The 25,000-nt window shown below is 35.2% G+C and overlaps 1 protein-coding gene across 1 annotated transcript in view; it reads right to left on the reverse strand.

The window, feature by feature from the left end:
- LOC115213197 (mucin-4-like) overlaps positions 1-25,000 on the reverse strand; it is a gene marked incomplete at its 5' end in the record, with an annotated part of 363,030 nt that overhangs the window by 123,860 nt on the left and 214,170 nt on the right. The window contains 4 exons of the mRNA XM_036503503.1: positions 16,591-16,664; positions 19,237-19,278; positions 21,021-21,062; positions 23,013-23,099. Of these exons, the coding sequence (XP_036359396.1) occupies positions 16,591-16,664; positions 19,237-19,278; positions 21,021-21,062; positions 23,013-23,099 (245 nt within the window). The remainder of the gene's footprint in view (positions 1-16,590; positions 16,665-19,236; positions 19,279-21,020; positions 21,063-23,012; positions 23,100-25,000) is intronic.

Below are 25,000 nucleotides of genomic sequence, written 5' to 3' on the forward strand. Positions count from 1 at the left end.
GCAAAGTCGACTTCGACGGAACTTGAACTCGGAACGCAGAGAGAGAGAAATAAAGACAGAAATATATATATATTTATACTGTCTGCAATTAGAGCGTTTGAACCAAGTTTTGAAAAAAAACCCTGCTTTAGTGAATCGAAAAGCTGTGATGTTTGATCTGGATGGACAATGTGCGACCCCACATCGCAAAGTTCATATCACAGAAGGTCGAAGAGCTTGGTTGGGAAAAAAAATTCCTCATCCACCTTATTCTCCCGACCTTGCTCCTTCAGACTACCATTTGTTTCGTAGTTTACAGAATCATTTGGAGGACATAACTTTCGCAAGCCAGGAGGAGGTCGAAACTGACATTTCAGAGGTCTTCGCTTTGAAACCAAAAGAGTGTTACATTGATGGGATTAAAAAGCCTGTAAACAGATGGAAGGACGTCATAGATAATCAGGAAAAGTAAATTGATGCTTAAATTTCAATTGAATAAAACATTTCATCACTTGTTTTCTTTATTCAAAATTCGGACAGAACTTGTGAGATGACCTGATACACACACACACACACACACATATATATATATATATGTGTGTGTGTGTGTGTGTGTGTGTGTGTGTGTGTGTGTGTGTGTGTGTGTGTGTGTGTACGTATATATGTGCTTCTTTTAAAATTTTTTACGCGATTTCACTGCTCTATACGTTATGGGAACGTGCAGCTTGTGTAGTATTTTTTGCAGTATTGACTGTGCAGAAAGTAGTACGTGTTTAAGACATAGTTACATAGTTATATTAATTTGTGTATGCTGCATATATACATTATATATTGTATATATAATATATATATATATATATATATATATATTTTTTTTTTTTTCCTCACCTCCGCCCCCCTCGATCTGTCTCTTTCTTCTCCTCCCTCGTCCACCTTCTCTCCCTTTTCATCTGTCCCTTTCTCCTGTCTTTTGTTCTCACGTGACAGCTAGCCGCTGTTGAGCGCTCTTTTCGTTTTCAGCAGCCTCAGAAGCAAACACGTTTTGTTTCGTCTCCCCGTGGCCTTTAGGCACTACTTCACAAGCCAGCCCCTACTCAAATCGTCCTGTCGAAAGACCCTTGTCCTACGTCCTGGTTTGTTTTGTTGTTTATTTTTTATTTTTACCGTTATTGTGTTTTACGTTTTTGTATTCTTATTGGTGTCACGTATTCTGTATTTTTGTTTGTGTACTTCGATCGTTTTCCGTCCTTTCGTTGTATACATTCGAAGCTTTCTTCCAGGGGATCCAATGCGCTTGGCTTAGATTTTTCCTTTGCGGGCTGGCCATATCGGAGCAATCTCAAGATTAATCAGCCGAAATTGCTAAGATGATCTGGTTCTTGACTGATGACTGAGGGCTTCGAATGTCCCGTCCTGTGTGTTCTTGTGTCGTCTCTGTGTGGTTTCATGTTCTTGTCCATGTCTGTAATTAATTTTACTGTTTACCTATATAATCGGCGGCGGCTACGTATCCACAATTGTCCTTATACGATAAGTATATTTTTTTCTCAAGCTTTGATACGACTCTTAATCTGTCTCTTTTTCTCTCTCTCTCTCCTCCCTTATTCCACTTCCTTTCTTTCCCTCTCCATCCGTTCCCCCCCCCCTTTCTACGTTTCTCTATCTCTCTCACCTCCAGCCCCCTCGATCTGTCTCTTTCTTCTCCTCCCTCGTCCACCTTCTCTCCCTTTTCATCTGTCCCTTTCTCCTGTCTTTTGTTCTCACGTGACAGCTAGCCGCTGTTGAGCGCTCTTTTCGTTTTCAGCAGCCTCAGAAGCAACACGTATTTGTCGTCTCCCCGTGGCCTTTAGGCACTACTTCACAAGCCAGCCCCTACTCAAATCGTCCTGTCGAAAGACCCTTGTCCTACGTCCTGGTTTTGTTTGTTGTTTATTTTTTTTTTTTACCGTTATTGTTTTTACGTTTTTGTATTCTTATTGGTGTCACGTATTCTGTATTTTTGTTTGTGTACTTCGATCGTTTTCCGTCCTTTCGTTGTATACATTCGAAGCTTTCTTCCAGGGGATCCAATGCGCTTGGCTTAGATTTCCCTTGGCGGTGCTGGCCATATCGGAGCAATCTCAAGATTAATCAGCCGAAATTGCTAAGATGATCTGGTTCTTGACTGATGACTGAGGGCTTCGAATGTCCCGTCCTGTGGTTCTTGTGTCGTCTCTGTGGTGTTTCATGTTCTTGTCCATGTCTGTAATTAATTTTACTGTTTACCTATATAATCGGCGGCTACGTATCCACAATTGTCCTTATACGATAAGTATATTTTTTTCTCAAGCTTTGATACGACTTTAATCTGTCTCTTTTTCTCTCTCTCTCTCTCCTCCCTTATCCCTTCCTTTCTTTCCCTCTCCATCTTTCCCTCTCCATCCGTTCCCCCCCCTTTCTACGTTTCTCTATCTCTCTCACCTCAGCCCCCTCGATCTGTCTCTTTCTTCTCCTCCCTCGTCCACCTTCTCTCCCTTTTCATCTGTCCTTTCTCCTGTCTTTTGTTCTCACGTGACAGCTAGCCGCTGTTGAGCGCTCTTTTCGTTTTCAGCAGCCTCAGAAGCAACACGTATTTGTTCGTCTCCCCGTGGCCTTTAGCACTACTTCACAAGCCAGCCCCTACTCAATCGTCTGTCGAAAGACCCTTGTCTACGTCCTGGTTTTGTTTTGTTGTTTATTTTTTATTTTTACCGTTATTGTTTTTACGTTTTTGTATTCTTATTGGTGTCACGTTCTTTATTTTTTGTTTGTGTACTTCGATCGTTTTCCGTCCTTTCGTTTGTAAATACATTCGAAGCTTTCTTCCGGGGATCCAATGCGCTTGGCTTAGATTCCCTTGGCGGGCTGGCCATATCGGAGCAATCTCAAGATTAATCAGCCGAAATTGCTAAGATGATCTGTTCTTGCTGACTGATAGAATGACTGAGGGCTTCTGAATGTCCCGTCCTGTGGTTCTTGTGTCGTCTCTGTGTGTTTCATGTTCTTGTCCATGTCTGTAATTAATTTTACTGTTTAACCTATATATATATATATATATATGTAAATTCAAAATAAGGGCGATAAAATTGGATATTAATTTAATAACGTCACTTTTTACACTAAGTGGTTTAGCGCATAAAAAACTGAGATTCAGTAAATATTAATATAAATATTTTTCATTTGTCCTGCTCGCTTACCTTCATAGTTGTGCTAATTTTTCTTGAGAACAATTCTTAGTGGTTGAGACCATTGCGGATCTATTTTTAGCGTAAGATCGTCCACATAGTGGATTCTCTCTCATATTTGTATATATACATATATATATATATATATATATATATATATATATATATATATGCGTCATATAACCATATATAAATATATATATGGAGAGCAGAGACGTATTCTAACGCAGGGAAAATATAGAAGAATTAGTTTCCGGAGTTTGAATGTGAAGACGCTAGAACGCGATGGGAAAAAGAACTACACCCACGACGACAGAAACAGTAAAAAAAAAACTTTTTACTCTCTTTCCCTTTTTCTTTTCTTTCTCTTGTCTACGTATTCTATAACGGCTCACTCAATATGACCGAACTTTTAGTAATGTACGTTTGTTATATTCTTTGTTAAATATTTACTTTCTCTTGTCACCGTGAAACTCATTTAATTTTATGTGAACCTTTGATCGTTTAAACATATTTTTCCAATACTTACTCCGTAATTTCATACTCTGTTAAAATTCATTTGTATTATACCCATTTGTATCATTGATAAACAAAATCCTTGTTGGAAATAGTTTGGCATGTATGTGAATAACTCTATTTAAAAACACGTTTTGCAAATTCAGGTATATTTTCAAATCCCACAAAAGAAAAAATACTCATACACACCCACCGACACACATATACACACATATATATATATATATATATATATATATATATATATATATATGTATAAGGGTGAAAAGGAACACACGAGTTGATATATATGAAAAAACAAGTCAAAAATAGAAAATGCTAAAATAATTTTATAGTGAACATTTCAGTACCGGTTTCGGTCATTTTGAGACCTTTTCAACTGTAACGATTAAATAATTAAATTTAGAAAAATTAGAAGAAAAGTTTTTTTAAAGGAATATTTCTATAGTAGTGTTCAGATATAAGTAGCATTCTGCCTTTCTCTGACTCCCTTGTTTGCACTTGTGTGTTGGACGTCGTTGTGAGTTCTTGGTAGGGTATCTTCTTCATCATCATCATTATCAGAGAAAGGCAGAATGCTACTTATATCTGAACACTACTATAGAAATATTCCTTTAAAAAAACTTTTCTTCTAATTTTTCTAAATTTAATTATTTAATCGTTACAGTTGAAAAGGTCTCAAAATGACCGAAACCGGTACTGAAATGTTCACTATAAAATTATTTTAGCATTTTCTATTTTTGACTTGTTTTTTCATATATATATATAATATATATATATATATATATATATGCAAGTATGTATATACCTATGCCTTTTATATTTGTATATATAAAAACTTTTACAGACACACACATTAGACAATGTCTATTTACTTTTGAGATGCCTGTGTGTAGGATATGTGAATTCGGATAAAATGTCTTTCCAAACTGTGTTGCGTCCCTTTATTTGGGGAATAACTAAAATTATAACAAATCAAGTTAAATCGAATCGAATTTGCATTTCATCATACCATGATATATAAAATGGCTTCTCAGTTATTGCAGCCGCAAAAGGGACTTTATAACATCCTGGAAACTATAAGTAGTTCTTTTGCATCAGTTGGAAATTACAGTAAATATGGTCGCTAGATTGTCAACACTAGTATCCTATAGAGGTTATTGACAGGCTTAAGCGGCAATGTTCGCAAAGAAATCCTGGGCATCAATGAAAACCAAACTAGAGCACGGAGAAAGGTTGTGTTCCTTTCCGGACATGTGGGTCAATTTCGATACCACTTCTTTGACCGTAGAGCTTATCTGAAACTGATAAACGTCCTAACTGCGCCGTCAGAAAGTGATTATATCAGTGTCTGTGTATATTGAAAAACAGCGATTAAAAAAAAATCACAGCTGTTGCAAATCGCTGGCAACGAAGACTTTAACCTTAACGTTAAACAAGTTTCCATTGTTTACACATATTTTCTAACAGAGAGAAAAGCCAATGAAGTATTAATCATCTTACATGTCTGATGTGTTTAGAAGACATGTAGCACTTTTCTTTTTCCGTTTAAACCAAACACAAAGTAGAATTATGATCAGGAGAATAACTACTGCAGGAATTCCAATGCCAAGACCGAGAATTAAATCTGTAGAATCTGCAAAAAAGAGAAGAGGAAAGAATATTGTTTTAGCATTTCAGATTCTTCATTTCAGTTAATCAAATTTATTTAAATTACACAGGTACAAAAAATAAAGACATTCCTTTCCAAAGTATTAGTAATATATGTGAAATCACGTTCAGTTGCAGTTGAATAATCGGTTTGTCAGGAACATGTGAAGCGTACAGTACGGTTAGAATTCGAGAAGGTTTGCGTATTAAGTACCGACTTGTTCGTTGGAAAGTTATGCTTCTAGGTCTTTTATTAATATATAGTCTTCAGAACTATGTTGTTTCAATGAATATACAACACACACTAACACACACACACGTGTGTGTGTGTCTATGTATATATATCGCATTATGCGTTTGTGACTTATGTATTGTTGATATGCAGCTTATGAATTTTTCAGAGATCATATTCGATTCGCTGCAGCAAGCCATCTACCTTGTTACTTAGTAGACTGATTCTCATAATTCTCCAGACTTCATTCTATTTTTGATTATTGTCAAACCATTTCGTAAATCTATGGACATGTTCAAACTTTGTGAGACTTGGGTGGTAAGTATTGTATATAAAGTTCCTTTGACTAAACTGGTAAGCACAGTTCCGAACACTACATTTAGCGAATAAAGGTAAGATCTAGCACCGGAAGTTATGAACTACCCAAACGATTCATTCCCCCAGAGGTTCTATTTCAATCTCTAATATTCTACGCACCCAAAATCTTTTCAAGTATGCTTCATACTTTTTAGTCCACATGTAACTAATCTATGATTCTAAAATAATCCAGGTCCATTAGTGAACATTAATATTGTGCCATCCTGTTAAAAATCGGGTGAGCAATCTACGTTGCTCTAAGTCAACGAGCGCGAACACACTCACAGTCCCGTACACACATATATGTGCGTGTGGGTGTGGGTGTGGTTGTGTGTTTGTGTGTGTGTGTGCGTGTGTGTTTATGTGCGTGTGGGTTCACATTGAAAGAAGGTTTAACTCTGCTCATACTTTTACTGCAGGTGTAAAGTTTAGCGGGTTTTATCTGAGTCGTTCAAATGACGTCCTCTCTGGAGGTAAATATATTCATATCGAAGGAGAGCTTTTTGAAGACCTTAAACATTTTCAACAGGGCGAAGCAACGCCTTTTCTGTAAACGGGAGTAATGTCTGTAAAGAATGTTTTTGGTTTTCCAGTTATGCGTAAATTAGCAAATGAACAATATTGTATTTGCACTATTTGATTCTAGATTGCCCAAGTATTGTAATATCAAGTATAAGTCTAGAGGATGACATCATTGATTCGTAAAGCTACTATATTAGTATCAACTGCGTAACTATGATAACGATAAATGGTGAGACGGTGCAGCTCGTGATAATGGCCACTTTTTAACTTTTACTCATCGATGCTGTTATAGGTAAAATGGATGCTTAGTGACAGGGACGCAGAAGACTCGAATATATTATCAAATACATCGTCTTGGGTATTTCGTAGTCGTTAACCATATCATAAGAAGTCGTGCTTAATTTCAGATTCTGTAGTCTGGCAGAAAGATAAAACAAACGCCTTTTTCTTTTAGCGATGTATAACTACGGTGATTTGACATTTCAACGTGAGATCATCAGCAGGAGAAAACAATGTATAAATATTTTGCTGCGCAAAATATGCGAACGAAATCAATATGCGTTTAACAATTGTTAAGAATAAAAGACAAAGAATCCTGAGAAATTTATAAAACAATATTTACTGTCTTCTGTTATTTGCACTGTCGTCACTTCTGGGGTTGTACTTGCTGGAAAAAAGAAGAAAAAAAACAAAAACGTAAGATCATAGAATATACTTTATAATTGAAAAGTAAGGTGACAGACGGTTAGGTGTTCAATTTGGAAATATACCCAACCGCTCAGAAGAAGTGAGAGAGTTTGAAAATGTATCGATATATAGTCCAAAATTCTCTCACACTTCTAGTTGTCTTGAAATGTAGGAAGCATATTAAAGATCCCAGAAAAATGGTTTCACAACTGAAGTTATAAAGGTTATCGTAAGTAAAAACAGAAATACCAAAGAAAACGAAACAAAAAATGTGAACAAATATCAATAAGATATGTCACACTCTAAGAGACATTAACATTTGCATCGCATGGCTTTGTATCACATGATGTCCTTCTGTCGCTTACGAAAATGTCGACTGACCTGGGGCCTCACAAGAATATCAATAGCTAGATTCCACCACACACACACACACACACATATTGACACTCATAAATATACACGGGCTTGTCAGAACGTTTGTCTATTTGTATTATGCATGCATACATGCATACATACATACATACATAAATACATACAAACATACATACATACATACATACATACATACATACATACATACATACATACATACATACATACATAATTCATCCTTACGTAATTACATATATATATTCCTTTATTCATCTATTTGTTTCAGTAATTTGACTGCGGCCATGCTGGGGTACCGGCTTAAAGGGTTATATTCAAAGAAATCGACCCCAGCACTTATTCTTTGTAAGCCTTGTACTTATTCTATCGCTCAATCTTGCCGAGCCGCTAAGCTATAGGGACATAAACACACCAGCATCGGTTGTCGAGTGATAGCGAGAATATACGAGGGGCTACCAAAAAGGACCCGGGATTTTGCAACATCATTTATTCAGTTAGATGTAGATATTTACACATTTATCGTCTTCAACATATCCCGCATTTAAAGAAATGCATCGGTTCAGACCTGTTTTCCATTGTACGAAAGTGATGCCTTTTAAAGTCTTCGTCGTGCTTTTCTTCACTTCTTCCACTTCTGCAAAACGTTTTCCTATAAGGATCTTTTTCATTCGGAGAAACAAAGAAAAATTTGAAGGGAGTAAGAGCGGACAACTAGGGACGGTGAGTAAGCGGAGTTATGCCGTTTTTTTCTCAAAAACTGTCTCACACTCAAGGCGTTGTGCGCAGGCGCATTGTCGGGATGAAACCACCACTTTTCACTTTGTCACCGGCTTCAGAACTGCCAAATAAAATGTGTGGTTGGCAGTTTCGCCAGGAGAAACAAATTCTGTGTAGAAAATTCTTTTGAATCAATGGAACAAATCAGGAGCGCCATCACATTAGACTTCACTCGACGCACTTTTAGTGGGCGCGGTGACATCGAAAGCTTACATTGCCTTGATCGCGGTTTAGTTTTCGAGTCGTAACCGTAGATCCAGCTTTCGTCACCAGCGATGACCTTCGGAAAAAGTTCCGTATCAATTTCTAGCTGTTCTTTCAGATCACGACAAGCATTAAGTTGAGACTGCTTTGATTGTCTGTGAGCAAGTAAGGCACAAATTTTACTGCAACTCGTTTTATTCCTAACTCCTCGCTCAAAATTCCTTGGCAGGAGTTCCAAGACACGTCAGTCATATCAACAAGTCCGTCAGTTGCTCGGCGACAGTCCTTCAAGATCAGTTCATGAATTTTCGTGATGTATTCATTTGTTTGGGATTCGACGGTCGCCGTGAAAGAAGTTCGTCTTCAAGCAACAAATGACCATTCCTCAAGTCTAAAAACCACTCGTAAACTTGTGTTTTGCTCATGGCAGCGTCCTTGTATGATGTTTGAAGCATGAAAACTGTTTCGGCCTCCGTTTTCCTCACAAAAAAAAAAAAAATTTCGCGGATGCAAAATGTTCCTTCCTTTTAGGGAATAGGGGAGAATCACTGCAACACAAAGATGCACCAAGTAGCAACACTACTACAGAAGATGTCGCCGGTCGGCAGACTGATGCACTCGACGGGCCCCCTTCCCAAGAAATGTCGGGCTTGTGCCTAGAGTAGCAAAGAATATAAAATGGTTTACACTTGTAAATATGTATTAACAATATTGATCTCAGACGGTAAATATCAAATGATTTTATTTTATATTTCAATAAAAGTTTCCCATACATAGAAGTAAAGCTTCAGTGTTTTATTTTTTTAAATTTTGATAACAAATGGTTTCATGAATTTAAAAATTAATTATTACTTGTCAAGAAATATTGAAGTGAAAAATCTTATACTTACTTTTCAAACAAAAGAATTTTTTATTACTGACTGAGCGGGTTTTGTAAAACATTTTGCTCAACTTAGAAATAAGTTAAGTAAGAGGAGGATTCGTATTCAATGAATTCTAAACCGTTTACAGGAGAAATATGTGGTTAACTGATAGAATATTCTTGTAAATCTATCGCTATTTTTGATTACCTTACTCTTTCTTCTTGCAGCATCCTCGTGTTTATCTTGTTCTTCTTTGCATCATACAGTTTATTTGTTTATTTGCAAGTGAAATTATCTCCTTCTTTTCTGTATACGTGTAGCTATATACTCTCTACTAAACTGTGCATGATGATATTTTTTAATTCATAAAATACCCTATATAGATAACTCATAATCTACAGTATATATATTAGCCAACATTTATAAAAAGTGAAGTTTGTTGTCAATGAAGTAAACTTAAGTTGTTGCAATAGTATTTACACACTTATCCGTCCCTCCATTAATATCATCCCTCACATTCCCAACATACATATTTCAAGACATAAAATTAGTTTATATAAAATCATTTTATATACCTGTCCATACACCGCCATTGATAAATGGTATCAGTTATGTCGAATTTGTGGCAAATAAAACGGACAAAATTAAATAATATTCAGACGATACTTGAAATCTTAAGCAGAAAAAACTGGAACTAAACTGCATAGTATGTATACTCTGGTAATCTATCGTTCTAGTGAAGCATGGCTGTATTCTCAAAGTATATAAAAAAGTTAAATTCGTAAAGTGTTGGGGAACATACTTACGATATATTCTCGCTAGTGAGACTAAGTTTGCTTTATAAGTCACACCGTCAACATCCAGTCCATTTTGTTTAATACTTTGCCAAGTCATATTCAGAGCTTCTTGTGACTCATTTGTGGTTTTAACAATGTGATCCACAATAACAGAGCCGTTCCTGAAACATAAGTTTTTTCAAAGTTATTCTTTCAGAAAAGTTTGTTTTGAAGAGGATATTTAAAAGCCAATGAATGTTAAGTACATTAAACTGTTGCTTTAGTGATGATGAATGTTACGGAGATAAATGTGCGCTAAGGAAGGACAATACTGTACATATATACACAGTGATGGTGCATGATGAAATAAGAAATATGACACAGAATAGAGCTTGGAAATTGTATCTCTAAGTTTTCCATTTTGGTACTCCAGAAATTTCAATGATTGATGAAGAACTTAATATATTGTCATAGTTTCAATCAAGAGCTTCAAAATCGGGATGGTTTTACAAATTAATGCTAATATCACTGGACAGTGAAAGGATATACTTTAATGCATTACATAAAATTGGCCATGCATTAACAAGTAAATTGACCAAACAGGAACAAAATTAATGCACAGGTCAGTGTATATACAAACAAAAGAATTATCCGTCTTTTAGAAATATTCCTTTTCATTACTTATAATCCAACAGATTAAAGGGACACATCATTCATTCTATATTTCCCATCATGTTTTCTCGGATTCTTTCCCCATGCAGTTTGTCAAACATTTTCAGGAGGTATCCAAAACATTTGAATCTGGATGATTGCTGTCTCAGGCTTGATATGATATCAAGCCAAACCGATTACTACACTGAGCGAGCTTGAACTAGATGGAGCTGAGTAACTGAGAGATAATTCCTGCACTAATTCGATGATACTTATCTCTTAGTGGATTACGTACTATTTTCATTATTCTACCAACAAGCAAACAAGACGCAACCGAACACACGCATTATGTATTTTCATATATACATATATTTTTTATCTCCCATATTATATTATACATATATAAAATATACTATACTACATACACACACGCACACACATATTTATATATATATATATATATAAGAATTTTTTGCGTAATGAGATAAAAAACCAAGGCCGTGTAGATATTAGAACATTTATATATAGAAGGTCTTACAGCTGTTACCAGGATATTTATTAATTATATCTCTTCATCGGAGACGGTGTAAGAGGATGGTTAAGTCATAGTTAGTTTAGATGTGATACAAAATAGAGAGTGAGGTGGAGGAAAGAAAATAGATGCAAGATATTTAGGAATGTCGAAGTTGTAGATCCATTTTTAGGCAGAATGGTATATAAGTAATATTCCAATACCCTATGAGTTAAGTCCAAAAGTCCAACACACTTTAGAATGGGTCCTTCCAAGTATAGAGTTTATACACAGTATAAGATTCCCTTATGAGTGAGATCTAGCAGTTTTTAAACTTGGTCATTCCAAGTAGAGAATTTATACAGTGTTTTAGAGTCAACACTGTGTATAAATTCTCTACTTGGAATGACCCAGTTTAAAAACTGCTGGATCTCACTCATAAGGGAATCTTTCACTATGTATAAACTCTATATTTGGAAGATTCATTAGTTGTCGGCTGTCTATCTACTCCCCATTTCGAGCAATCAACGACAATATGAGTTTTCGAAGTACTCCCATAAATACCAAAATAATATTTTAAATTTATCGAGGATCAAAGTTTGGACCCAAAACAGGACATTTGAGACATATAGGGAAACCGAATGAAAACAAACATGGAGGGTCGTTAGACCTGAACGAGGGGAAAATAGTGAACGCTGAGTGAAATATTTTCTTTGAAAAGGGAAAAGATAGAAGAGAGAGATATGAGATATCCAGTCCTTAGGACGTCAGTGGAGGAGAGAAAGTTGGTGACGTGCGCAAAAGAAAGATGGCCAATGGTCACGGTCAATGGTCACGTGAAAACTAGACCATGTTTTAACTTTATCAACTGTTATATTATTCTATACACATTTACATAAATTCGAAGGATATCTCACTGGTTCACAAGGAAACAGAAATACCAACATTACACACTGATTCTTTGTGGCTGACTTAAAAAATTATGCAAAGAATACGCATGAGATGAAAAAGCGCCTTGACTTAGTTACAATATTCTCAAAGGATGTAGAGTTGGGGTGTGGTCAAGATAAATGTTGTTATAAAGTTGTGAAAAGGGGGAAACTATATATCAGACTAGTAGCATATCCATCAAGTGTCGAAGTACATTCCTTGACCAAGTTTGTATACACAAGGCAGATAATATTATAAGACTGGAAGGCAGCTTCTTGAGCAACACTCTTTGTATGATACATCCAAACAAAAATACCCTGTTATTCATGTTGAAATTCTAATGAAGGAAACTTGAATCTAGGTTAGAAACCGGATATTTCTCTATTGGCAAGAAATCTTAAAATAAAACTGAACAATGACATACATTGATACATACATACATACATGCCTAGATATGCAACTATATACTTGAGAGAAAATGTACATATAAATCTGTACATACATACATACAAACAAAATACCCTGTTGTTGATGTTGAAATTCCAATGAACCGGTTCTTTCTCTATTGGCAAGAAATCTTAAAATAAGCTGAATAATGTCATACATGCATACATACAATGATACAGATATACATGTGTGTGTGTGTGTATGTGTGTGTATGTGTGTGTGAGTATGTGTATGTTTGTGTATGTGCGTGTGTATGAATATATTGAATTATATTTATATTTTATAAATATGTGATGCACACGCGTGTTATATACGTATGTCTATATGGTAGAAAAGGAGAGAGAAAGAGCGAGAGACAGATTTCTTCATACGCTTGTGTCTGATACGTGTGCATATAATACGTTCTAGCATATATTTACCTGATATCTTCTATGATGACTTCCAACACATTGCCCATTCTTTTTGTATATGCTTCGAACAACTGAAAATATAAGAAAACCATATCAGTATTGCAAGCCGTATTTTCAGGGTAACTATTCCTTAAAAAAAAACAATAGCGATTTAAAGACGAAATGAGTATGATTAGGCTATATCAGCATTAAAGTCGATATCAAATAGAATATATCACTATTATATCTCATACAAATATGAAACACCATAAAGACAGTAGGAGTATTTTTTAATTGTATCAGCATTAAAACATTGATACTATAGTAAAGAAATATAAGTAGCGATTGTGACACACACCACGAAGAAATTATCAAGCTCAATAACGATCTGTTAAGCAATAACTACCCCAAAAGTATACTGTCCATTCCAATTATGAAGAAGAGAGAGGATGAGGCCAATAAACTGTCCACAGTCTGTCTACCCTGTGTGAAAGGCGTCTCCGAAACGATACAAAAGATATGTGGCCCATATGACATCGGGACGGTAGTCAAGTGTAATACAACACTTCGCAAATATCTCATTCAAGTAAAACCACCAATAGAAGAGAATATGACCAAAGACTGCATGTACTCCATCCCGTGCAGCTGTGGTAGGTTGTACAAAGGCGAAAAATGTCGCCCCCTTAAAATAAGGGTAGACGAACATCGCAAAGCTGGGATACGAGGAGATATTGATAAATCGGTTATAGTTGATCATGTATGGAAAAATGGAGACCACCTCCCCCTGTGGAGTGAAGTTAAAATAATAGACTGAGAACACCACTGGAAAATACGAAAACTAAAAGCAGCACAACAACAACAACAACAATAATAATAACATCGAAAAATACCTTAGGAATGAGAAACCAGGTTCGAAATTTCTCAAAGACACCTGAAGAAAGCTGGAGGGTATATCAGCCGAAACGTTTTGTTAACAACAAACAAGATTAGGACAAATATCCGTTGAATGTAAATAATGTAAATAATGTACATAATTCCTCATCTCTTAAATATAGAACTGTATATAGAAATTTGCATATTAATACGTTATAATACGTAGCTTTTAGAAAAACAATGTAATTTTTAAATTCTACACTATCTTAGATAATTCTTTTAAATTCTATTCATAGTAGATCTTGTTATTACATTATATATTACGAAATATTTTAGTTGATTTCGAATACTTGAATTATTCTAAATTTCTTTAATGAGTGAGTGAGCATAATTAGATTAATAAATAATGACAAGGAAAATCCAATGTAACAGATCAGAAAAAACACCCAAATTGGGAATCAGATGAGCAAATATTATTTAGAAACTTATGTAAATTTACCCAGCGTCATTCAGCTAACAACCTAAACTTTGAAACGGTCATAATCCTGTATGACACTTACGCAGAAATGTTTGGAGAACAAAATTTCACACCTTCAACCATAGACAGAAACTATAACTAGACACAAACTATAAATAGAAACAAACTATTACTGTACTAGGCTGGATAGAAACAACTACTGTCCTGTCTACCGGTTGTCAAATTAAATTTAGAGAGGCTTGTTTTGTGACATATTCACTCAACCATACCGGCCTTGATTTTCGGCACCAAAAACAGTCATATGACATTAACACACAGATGTAGTAGAGAATATACAAAAATTTATAAGGTTACAAATCACGTGATCTTCCTCTGCTATTTTTAACTGAGACGACCTTGATGGTTGTCTCCAGTCAGGTCACTAACCGTGTTCACTCAACCGTAACAGCTTTAACTACCTGCTGCAAGGAAAGTGTCACATGACAGTAAAGAACAAACGTAGCGGAGGTCATACATAAATTTCTAAACCTGATTGCAAGGTCATCCTCGACCAGTCAAATCCTTTCCAAAACAGATGCTGATGTGAGCCATGTTCTCTGTATAAACTGTCTATGAAACCGGTTAACACGTAAACATTTTTTATATAAGATATGTAAACAAATACCAGTGCAGTTTTAGCTTCCATTATATATATACATATACCCATAACTTTTATTAGCCGCCCGCTTTTCACCATGCTTGTTTTAAGTGTACTCTATATGGCTTAGGGGTTCATTTGACTCCTATTTCTAGCGAAGCTGCTGCTTTACAGCACCATAATTATATTGTATTACATTACATTATGTATATATACGTTACTAAACTTGCCTGCACCGTTCTTGCTTTTAAATTGCCACTAATATTACTAGTTACCAGTAATATCTATCTATCTATCTATCTATCTATCTATCTATCTATCTATCGATCTATCTATCTATCTGCCTATATATATATTATAAACATATATATGCATACACACACACACACCACACACACACATATATATATATATATATATATTATATATATATATATATATATATATATATATATATATATACATATGCATATACGGGTAGAGGACGTCACCAAAAGTAAAGAACATGAAAGACGAATTCAAATGTGTTGCTTGTTAAAAGCAAACAACGAGAGAAACAAATGGAAAACAGGACAAGTAGCACAAAGAACGGCTCTTCATCAGTTCTTGGCTCTCTATCTACTCCTCATTTCGAGCATTGAGCGACAATAGGAGTCTTAGAAGACAGTTGCTCCCATAAGTACCAAAATAAAATTTGTAATTTATGGAATGTCAAAGTTGGGAGCAAAATGAGGACAGTGTAGACATACAAGGAAATCGAACAAAAGCAGACATAGAGAGTCGTTAGACCATGACGAGGGTAGCATAGCTAGAGTGTGTACCGCCCGGGGTGGCCTTTATGTTTGCCACCCCCAGATTCCACAAAAAATACATGCTGCCTACAGCATGTATATATACATACATATATATATATATATTATATATATATATATGTATGTATGTATATATATGTATGTATGTATATATATGTATGTATGTATGTATGTATGTATGTATGTATAAGTATATTTATTATATGCACACATACACACACACATATATATATATATATACTTTATTTAAAGCAGCAGAAAATTCAACAAAATCTGTTACTCTGAGTTTCTCGTTGCCGTTTATCAGACATATATGTATGTATGTATGTATGTATGTATGTATGCATGTATGTATGTATGTATGTATGTATGTATGTATATATAGCAGTGGGAATGTTTTAGAAAAATGGAAAAATATATTTGTCTCTAAATATGACTAGGGTGTTAGAAATACTCAAGTTATATTTTATAACAATTATGTGTGTGTATGTGTGTGCGCGCATGTGTGTATATTCATATACATGTATATGTATATGTGTGGCCACATGTCCATATCTATGTTTATAGATTGATATTAGTTAAAGTGAAATACACGCACTATATAAATGACATTGGTTTTCTGTTGCAGGATTACTGTATATAAAATTTGACAGATATGAATGTAACACTTAAAAAAACAGTTATATACACATGAAATTAAACTCACCACTTGTTTTAGTTTGTCTTTTAGATTAGCAATGAAAGTCATATTGATCCAAATGGTAACAGAGTAGGAGAAAACTGAAAAAGAAAGAGAATACTGAATACAGTACGGTGCTTAGAACTGGAGATAATACAATACATTATATAAAACTTTTTCGTTGGAAACTAATTAAGCTACACATAAATATTTAGTACACTTACCAGTTGCAATAGAATGGATTACAGTCGTTTCAGCTATTATTCAAATGCTGTTATTTTGATAAGTTCCAGATACTCATACCAACTCCTATATAATGCCGAGTAGTCATATATCTCCTGTACAAGATACTTGCTCCTTTCAACACCGAGCTTAAAACTCCCTACTACAATCTCTCTCATTCATATTTTGACCTTGCGAGTTACAATGTGACTCAACAAGGCTGATCCTATGCAAATGCGGCTCATACACGCTGTAAAGTCCTTAATGCAAGGGCAAGCTTCGAGATAATAAACATTCTGCCAGATGAGACATGAGAGATAGACGTCCATGGTGATCGCAAAAGTTATGGCAGATAACTTAGAATCGGTTTCTGAATTTGCGCCAAGAAGCGCCTGTCCTTTTTTACCCAAGTCTACTGCAAACAAAGCGAACATTTAAAAGATATTCGCCTCACCATACTTGCTTGTTCGTGTGAAGTCTCAAGGCATATTTCGGAACAAACTGCGTAAATAATCCTTTCGAAACATGGCAGAATAGAATGTAAACGTCAAATGACGATGTTATAATGTACAAAATAGACATACAGCGATTGCGGCAATTGTAGTGCTTCAGTGGTAATTATTTCATTGACCCTAAAGGATGGGAAGCAAAGCCGACCTCCCGGATCTTCTACTAAGAAGAAGAAGAAGAAGAAGAAGAAGAAGAAGAAGAAGAAGAGAAGAAGAAGAAGAGGAGGAGGAGGAGGAGGAGGAGGAGGAGGAGGAGATGGGGGAGGGGGAGGAAGAGGAAGAAGAAGAAGAAGAAGAAGAGGAGGAGGAGGAGGAGGGGGAGGAGGCCGCATTGAATAGTAAAGAGGAGACCGCAGCCAATAGCAAACAGCATGAACGTTCAAAAGCGAGCTGCCCGAGAAGATAGATCAAATCTGAAACTATCACAAAGCAAGAATTCAGAATACCCCAAAACAATGAAAGAAAATCATGTTTCAGTGTAAATCATCTCGAGAAACAGAAATATTTTGGAAACAGAATAATGAAAACAGAACGCTATTAAGTATTTAAAAAAAAACCGTTAGTAGATCCGACGTCAAAGGCTCTACTAGTGGTTTTTTCTTAAACACTTAATAGCATTCTGTTTATCATTTATGCAGTCATCAAAATTATTATAATGTCTTGTTGTAGAGATAGATTCTCTTTCTTTACTGATGAGAAGATTACATTATTCTACACCGTTTATTCCTTTGGAATAAAACCAATGTTGTCTTCGAAACATATGTCGAAAGTAAAAGAATTTGAATAACATCTGCGTTCAACTCTATTTATTTACTTATACTATACAAATTACTGCACATTAACCCGGAGTTTCTACCTTTGAATAGGTAGCTACATCCTTGTTAATTGCGTGAATTTTACTACTCTGGTAACTGTTTATTGAATTTTCCATGTTAACGGTAAACAAAGGATAATTTATTCATCCATCTATATATATATATATAGCTTCCCTCACATGAGACGCCACCGCAAAACGTGCGCCTGAAAATGTAAAGAGGATGAAGTGCAATACCTCTATCCCCAAATTACGAAACGGAGTAAAATTATAATCAACTATGCAACCATATCTCTGCAAATCCTCTGTACATATGCACATTGTCGCTTCTTGTTCTTCCGCTTATACATCAATAACAATTATAAAGTTTATACAACCCATACACGAACTTTCAGCATGGGAGAAAGGAATGCGAAAAAGGTTTTTAATGTTTCAGTTATGCCTAAATTAGTAAGTAAACAATAGTATTGGTCAACTCTAAGTCAAGATTGCCCAAGTACCGTAATGTCGGCAATACCTCTAGTTCGTAAAGCAACTATACTACTGTCAACTTATTTCGTAAATCAAAACGGGGATTAATTGATTTGACAGATAAATCTGGAATATGAGGCATCAGATGTAATGTGCAAGAGCGAAGACTGAGCTAGCACGCTGATGTCACGCGTATGAATGAAGACAGTTTCCTCACTATTTCTTAAAATTACTATATTAGTATCAACTCAGTAACTATAATGAAGATGAAGAATGAGAGGATACAGCTTATAGTAATGACAAGTTTTTTACAGTAATGACAAGTTTTTGATAGTAATGACAAGTTTTTCACTAAAGTGAAGGATTAGTTAAAAAGAAGCAAAACAATTTGTTATTAAAGAGATTGCTTGACCTAATTATTAATTCTTAACTAGATCACAAGAGGTCCTATTTAAATTCTGATTAAGTAATCAGGCAGTAATCATAACCTTCCATATAACCTGGCATGTCACAGAATGTTAAAGCAGCAACCTTTTACTTTTAGCTATGCATAAATATGGTGATCTCAAGCGAGAACATTAAATTATCAGCAAGGGAAAAACAAATTTTAACAATAAAATACAAAGAAATGTGAGAAATTTATAAACCACTATTTACCTTCTGTTGTTGGTACTGTGGGATTTTCCGTGGTTTTATCAACTGGAAAAAAGATATTAGATCATACCCTATACTTTTATAATTACAGTAAGCTGATATATGTTTTGGTTTTCATCTTCGAAACATACATGTGTGTGCGTGTAGATATATATATATGTACATGCATGTATATATATATATATATAACAATTAAAAATGAGAAAATTTTTTTACCTTTGTAAGGTATTTCTTTCATGCTGGCCACTTGATAATTTCGACACTTAAATATCGATATTATCCTCATATATAAATATATATATATATTATATATATATATATATATATATATATATATATTATATATATATATATGCACACAGACACAGACACACACAAACACACATAGATATACATATATTGAAAGAAGGCTAAACTGTGCTTATGCTTTTGTTGCTGGTGAACAATTTTGGAAGCTTTCACCAGACCCGATCAAATTACGTTCTCCGAGGAACTCCTTACATTCAACTGAAACCCTAGTTTCTGATGTCCTTAAACGTTTTCATTAGCGTGATGCAACGCCGTGTGTGTGTGCCATCCTTGTTAATATAAAGATCACGACTTCGAGAAGCTATTTTTGTTTTATTAAACATAAAGTCATACAATTAACCTTCTGAAATTTTGCAGATGAGATGTTCATAACAGTCACAGTAGCAGCCTATCAAAGCAACAGCAAATGTTTCGCTTTGTGAACAGAATTTTTCGCTATGCTCTCACCTTCTGAATTTTCGTTCTCTTATATCATTCAATGACTTCCTTAGAGTGTTGTTATTAAGTTGTTACTTGTGATATTTATATGACGGCTTTCTTGAGGCAGGCATAAAAATAAGCTTTTTTTGAACATCTGTTGTTGGTATAGGTAATGACGTATAAAATAATTGTTTTTCTAAAATAGGTTTTCCTTGCTTTAATTTTTAGAACAGTTGTTGTACAACTGTCAGTTTCTATCAGAATTTTATATTTTGATTAACTTCACATTTTGGTTGAATTGCTCAGGTGAGTTGTTATAATTTTGTAAGCAATAAACGTCAACGTTAATTATGAAACATTTTTGATATTTCTATATGAACTGTGTTAGACTTCTGTCTGATATGTACTAGATCCGTACCGAGCTAGGAGAATTTACCTAGGAATATGCATTTGTTGTCTCAGGGAGTCAAGGCCGTTAACAACAGGACTACCTACTAAAAACACTGATATAAGAAGAAATATTTAAGTCCGGAATGATTGTATATTATGAGAACAGGAAAACGAGGAATCAGTCTGTACTCATTAAACTTGCTGACAACCAAACCAGGAAAACTAGTTCTCATATCAGCTCAATACGTAGCCTTAATTTTAGTAATAACGTTTACAAGTTCGAATCTTCCAGTCCACTAATAGAGCCCATATTAAAAATAAAGCATAATAGAAAATAGCACGAGTGCTTTTTCTCCAGTTCAATGAACTGTTTGTCTAGGAGAATAAGCATTCCTTCATTTAGACAGCACATGTGTCATTAACCCTAATGCATCAAAATGATAATCCTATATTGGAACAAATCGTTCTTAAATAGCGCAAACTGCAGTTAGCCATAAAGCGATAACTTTCTGTCCTAAATTGTATACAGAACAGAGACGTTTCACACACACACACACACACACACACACACACACACACACACACACACACACACACACGAACCCACACACATTTATATACGCAATAAATTACAATGAAATGTGAGAAATTTATAAACCACTATTTACCTTCTGTTGTTGGTACTGTGGGATTTTCCGTGGTTTTATCATCTGGAAAAAAAAGTAAGATCATACACTATACTTCTATAATTACAGTAAACTGCTATATGCTTCGATTTTCATTTCAGAAAGACATATGTGCATGTGCGTATATTTCTACAAATGTACATGCATGTATATATATATATATATATATATATATATATATATATAGATAGATACATACATACATACATACATACATACATACATACATACATACATACATACATACATACATACATATATAATATATGTATATATATTTATATATATATACATATATATATATATATATATATACACACACACAGACACACACACACACACACACACACACACACATACAAACACAGATATACAGATATTGAAATAAGTCTAAACAGTGCTTATGCTTTTGTTGTTGGTGAACAGAGAACATCACGGGAAAATATGAAAATTAAGAGGCAGTATATATATATATATATTAGGACACAACCACCTCCTAAGCAGTCCTAGTGCAGATATGAATGTAATATGGGAAACGGTATTAAGAAAAGATAAAATATTAGGATTATAAACCCAAAAGTTCACCCATGGGCATATAGCGAGGTGGATAATAATGCTGGCTACTAACCCGCAGATTCTGAGTTCAGTCTCAGGTGGGACTTGGGAAGTAATATCAACAGAAAAAATTAACATAAGCAAAAAATAATAACTTGGGAATGAGAACATAGTACCCCATTAATCAAATAAAAGGCTGGGTTCGAATTTCTATCAGAACAACAAAGAAGGTGAGGACACCTATCCGTCCATTGTAAATAATATGCATAATTCCTCATCTCAAAAATATAGAATAGTATATATATTCTTTTACTAGTTTCAGTGATTTGGCTACGGTCATGCTGGAGCACCGCCTTTAGTCGAACAAATCGAGCCCAAGACTTCTTCGTTGTAAGCGTAGTACTTATCGGTTCTTTTGCCTAACCACTAATTTACGGGGACGTAAGCACACCAGCATCGGTGTCAAGTGGTGGTGCGGGAGGGGGTGGTGGTAAAAACACACAAACATACAAACACACACACACACAAACACGCACACACATATATATACGACGGGCTTCTTTCAGTTTCCGTCTATCAAATCCACTCACAAGGCTTTGGTCAGCCCGAAGCTATAGTAGACGTTATTTGCCCAAGGTTCCGTACAGTGAGACTGAGATCAGAACCATGTGATTGGTAAGGAAGTTACTTACCACACAGCCATGCCTATTATTAATATGCTATTAATAATGCTGCAAAGATATCACAAAAACTGTTCTGATTACGATTCTGAAACAAAACTGTCCGACGAACGGGAACGTGAAACTGTGAGTAACAGGTTTTGTGATATCCTTGCAGCGTCATTAAGAAAGCATATTATTCTACCTCCAGTATTCGAGTACTATTTTTTTCGACCTTGTTTCACATTTGTGCTTACTCTGGTGTATATATATATAGGGATTTTGAAAAGAATAGTTTCATCTAATTTTGCCCAAGACACACAGTATATAATGACGGCACTGGAACCTTAAAACTTCGTCAAGTAGTTAAGAGTCCATGAAAAAACACAAACAAGCACCACATTTTCTAGTATATTCTGCATTTAGCAGATCGAGAAGCCTGTCATGTAGAGTATCCCTTATTGTTGAAGACGAAGACCAACTGATATACAGTGACGTCACCTTCTTAGACAATAATATAGGCATCCTGCATCCTCACCCGCAAAATCTGTAGCTCACATTTACGCTAATTCTTTCCTTCGCAAAATATGATTGCTGAAACATCTGTTGTAAGATATGAGTTAAATGAGAACGATAGTGTTGACAAAGGGAAGAAAGGTTTCGGTCATATACTGCATATAGACTTTTTTACATTACCATCAATTCAACTTTGATGCAATTTATTTGTAATATTTGCCGGAAGAGTCAATTCGAATCCTACCTGTGCAGTTTCCACTGATATGGTCACATGATTCACTGCAAGGGCATGTTAAAGAGCAATCTTTCCCATACCTCTTCTCAGGACAAACTAAAATTGTAACAGAAACAAAGAATTCGTTATTTATCATTTAAAAGAAAGAGAATATATTATGGTCGCAGAGATGATGGAGTAGTGATGATGATGGCCGAAATATCAGTGTGTTTGGTCTTTGTTGTGGTATGAATAATGACTGCGATGGTGGCCTTGTTGCTGCTCATGATGGTAGCAGGTACGATGTAATTGTGGTAGTAGCGATAAAGGTGCTGTTTGTTACGGGGATGTTACTGATGCTGATGATGGTGATTGTGGTGGTGACTATGGTGTTTATGGTTATGGATAGTTCTCATAGATGTACTGGTGGTGGTGATGTCGGTGGTGGTGGTATTGGTGGTGGTAGTAGGTCTTCTTCTGGGGTAGGAATCGTGGAATTGATGATGATGATAATGAGGGTTTCAGTGGTAGTAGTGAAGGTGATAGTGGGTGGTGATAAGGGTTATTCATTTGTCATTTTTCTTCTATTTTATCTAGCAGACCTATGACGAAAGGCAATCCATCACAACCAGTCAATCATTTTTATTTCGCTTATTATGTATACATGATTTATTTCTTATTGTGCCTTTTCTAAAGATATCAGAGTGTGCGATGAGGAAGATTCTGGTTACTATTTCCAATAATAATATAAAACCTCCCTCGATGGCCCGTTTCAATTTTTTGTACTTCAATTTACGTTTTTAATTATACAGGCATAAACCACTTGATCGGTAAACAAGCTTTAAGTCACAAGCGCCTTACTATTTTTCTGACACTCTTCTCTGTTTTAATGAGTACAGCTCCTGTGAAGTTACGCTGATAGACTTGTGTCAGCCTTACATCAATTTCTGTTGCACTTTCATAATCAGGGTGTATCAAAAATTTGATTACCTTTATAATCAAAGTATTTCCTTATTCTTATATGAAATATAAAAGAATAAAATATTTTTAGTAATTAAGTGATTTTTTTCGGATTTCATTTAATAATTTGCATTTAGGATGTTTACACCTCTCTTAAATAGGGTCTTATTGATGAACTGATGCACAGCTTCTCTTTTCACTATTCTCTCTGTCCTGGACATTCAGTCCCACCACAGCTAAATACATTTCTTAAACTTTCTAACTCCCACCATTATCTCTTGAAAGAGCATCACTGCACAAGAGTTTCGGACTGCCATGAATGTGTACGGCTCCAAAACGGATTTCTTCTTTCTCCTTCTCACCTGTTTATGAAGGTCTTTAAAATTATAGAGATTGTACTTTCTCAGGTGATTAAATGATGGGAGTGTTTAAGAACAATTAAGGTACTGAAACCTTTGTAAAATTACCAACCAACTTTTACTTTTCTGTTGGTTTAGAGCCCTTACCTAAGAAAATAGGAAGGTATATATAGCAAGATGACTAAAGATTCTCTTACGCTGTTTATCATTATACACCTATCGCACTTTGTCTTGAAGCTATCAGGAACTTATGAGCTACATTGCAAATGATTTTAGATTTTCTTAGTGGCAGGTAGTCATAACTGTCCTAAATTATTGCAAGTTTATTTACCATCTGATCTGCCTACTTTTTATTCCAGATGGAAAGTAAAGGCTATGAGAGAACTTTGAAGACAAGCAACAAAAGCCTTATTATCACAGATAACTAATTTTCTGAAAGCAGTCGGGAGAGGAATACAAAGTCGAAGCCCTCCATACAACATAGCTTTGTGTTAAAGTGTCCTAAAACGCTACAGAAACTTATGAAATGCTCCAGATTACTTGCAGATTAACTTGTGTCACCTGGACATCTGTATTTTATTTTTATGGTACATTAGGTTCCTGATCTATAGAGAAGAGGTGAGAGACGATGAGAGGTGTTGAAAGAGAGGGAGGTTACAACGTCAGAACTGGTTGAGAAAAAACACAATTTTCTGGATG

The sequence above is a fragment of the Octopus sinensis genome, linkage group LG6 (genome assembly GCF_006345805.1).
Source record: "Octopus sinensis linkage group LG6, ASM634580v1, whole genome shotgun sequence".
NCBI classification, from domain to species: domain Eukaryota; kingdom Metazoa; phylum Mollusca; class Cephalopoda; order Octopoda; family Octopodidae; genus Octopus; species Octopus sinensis.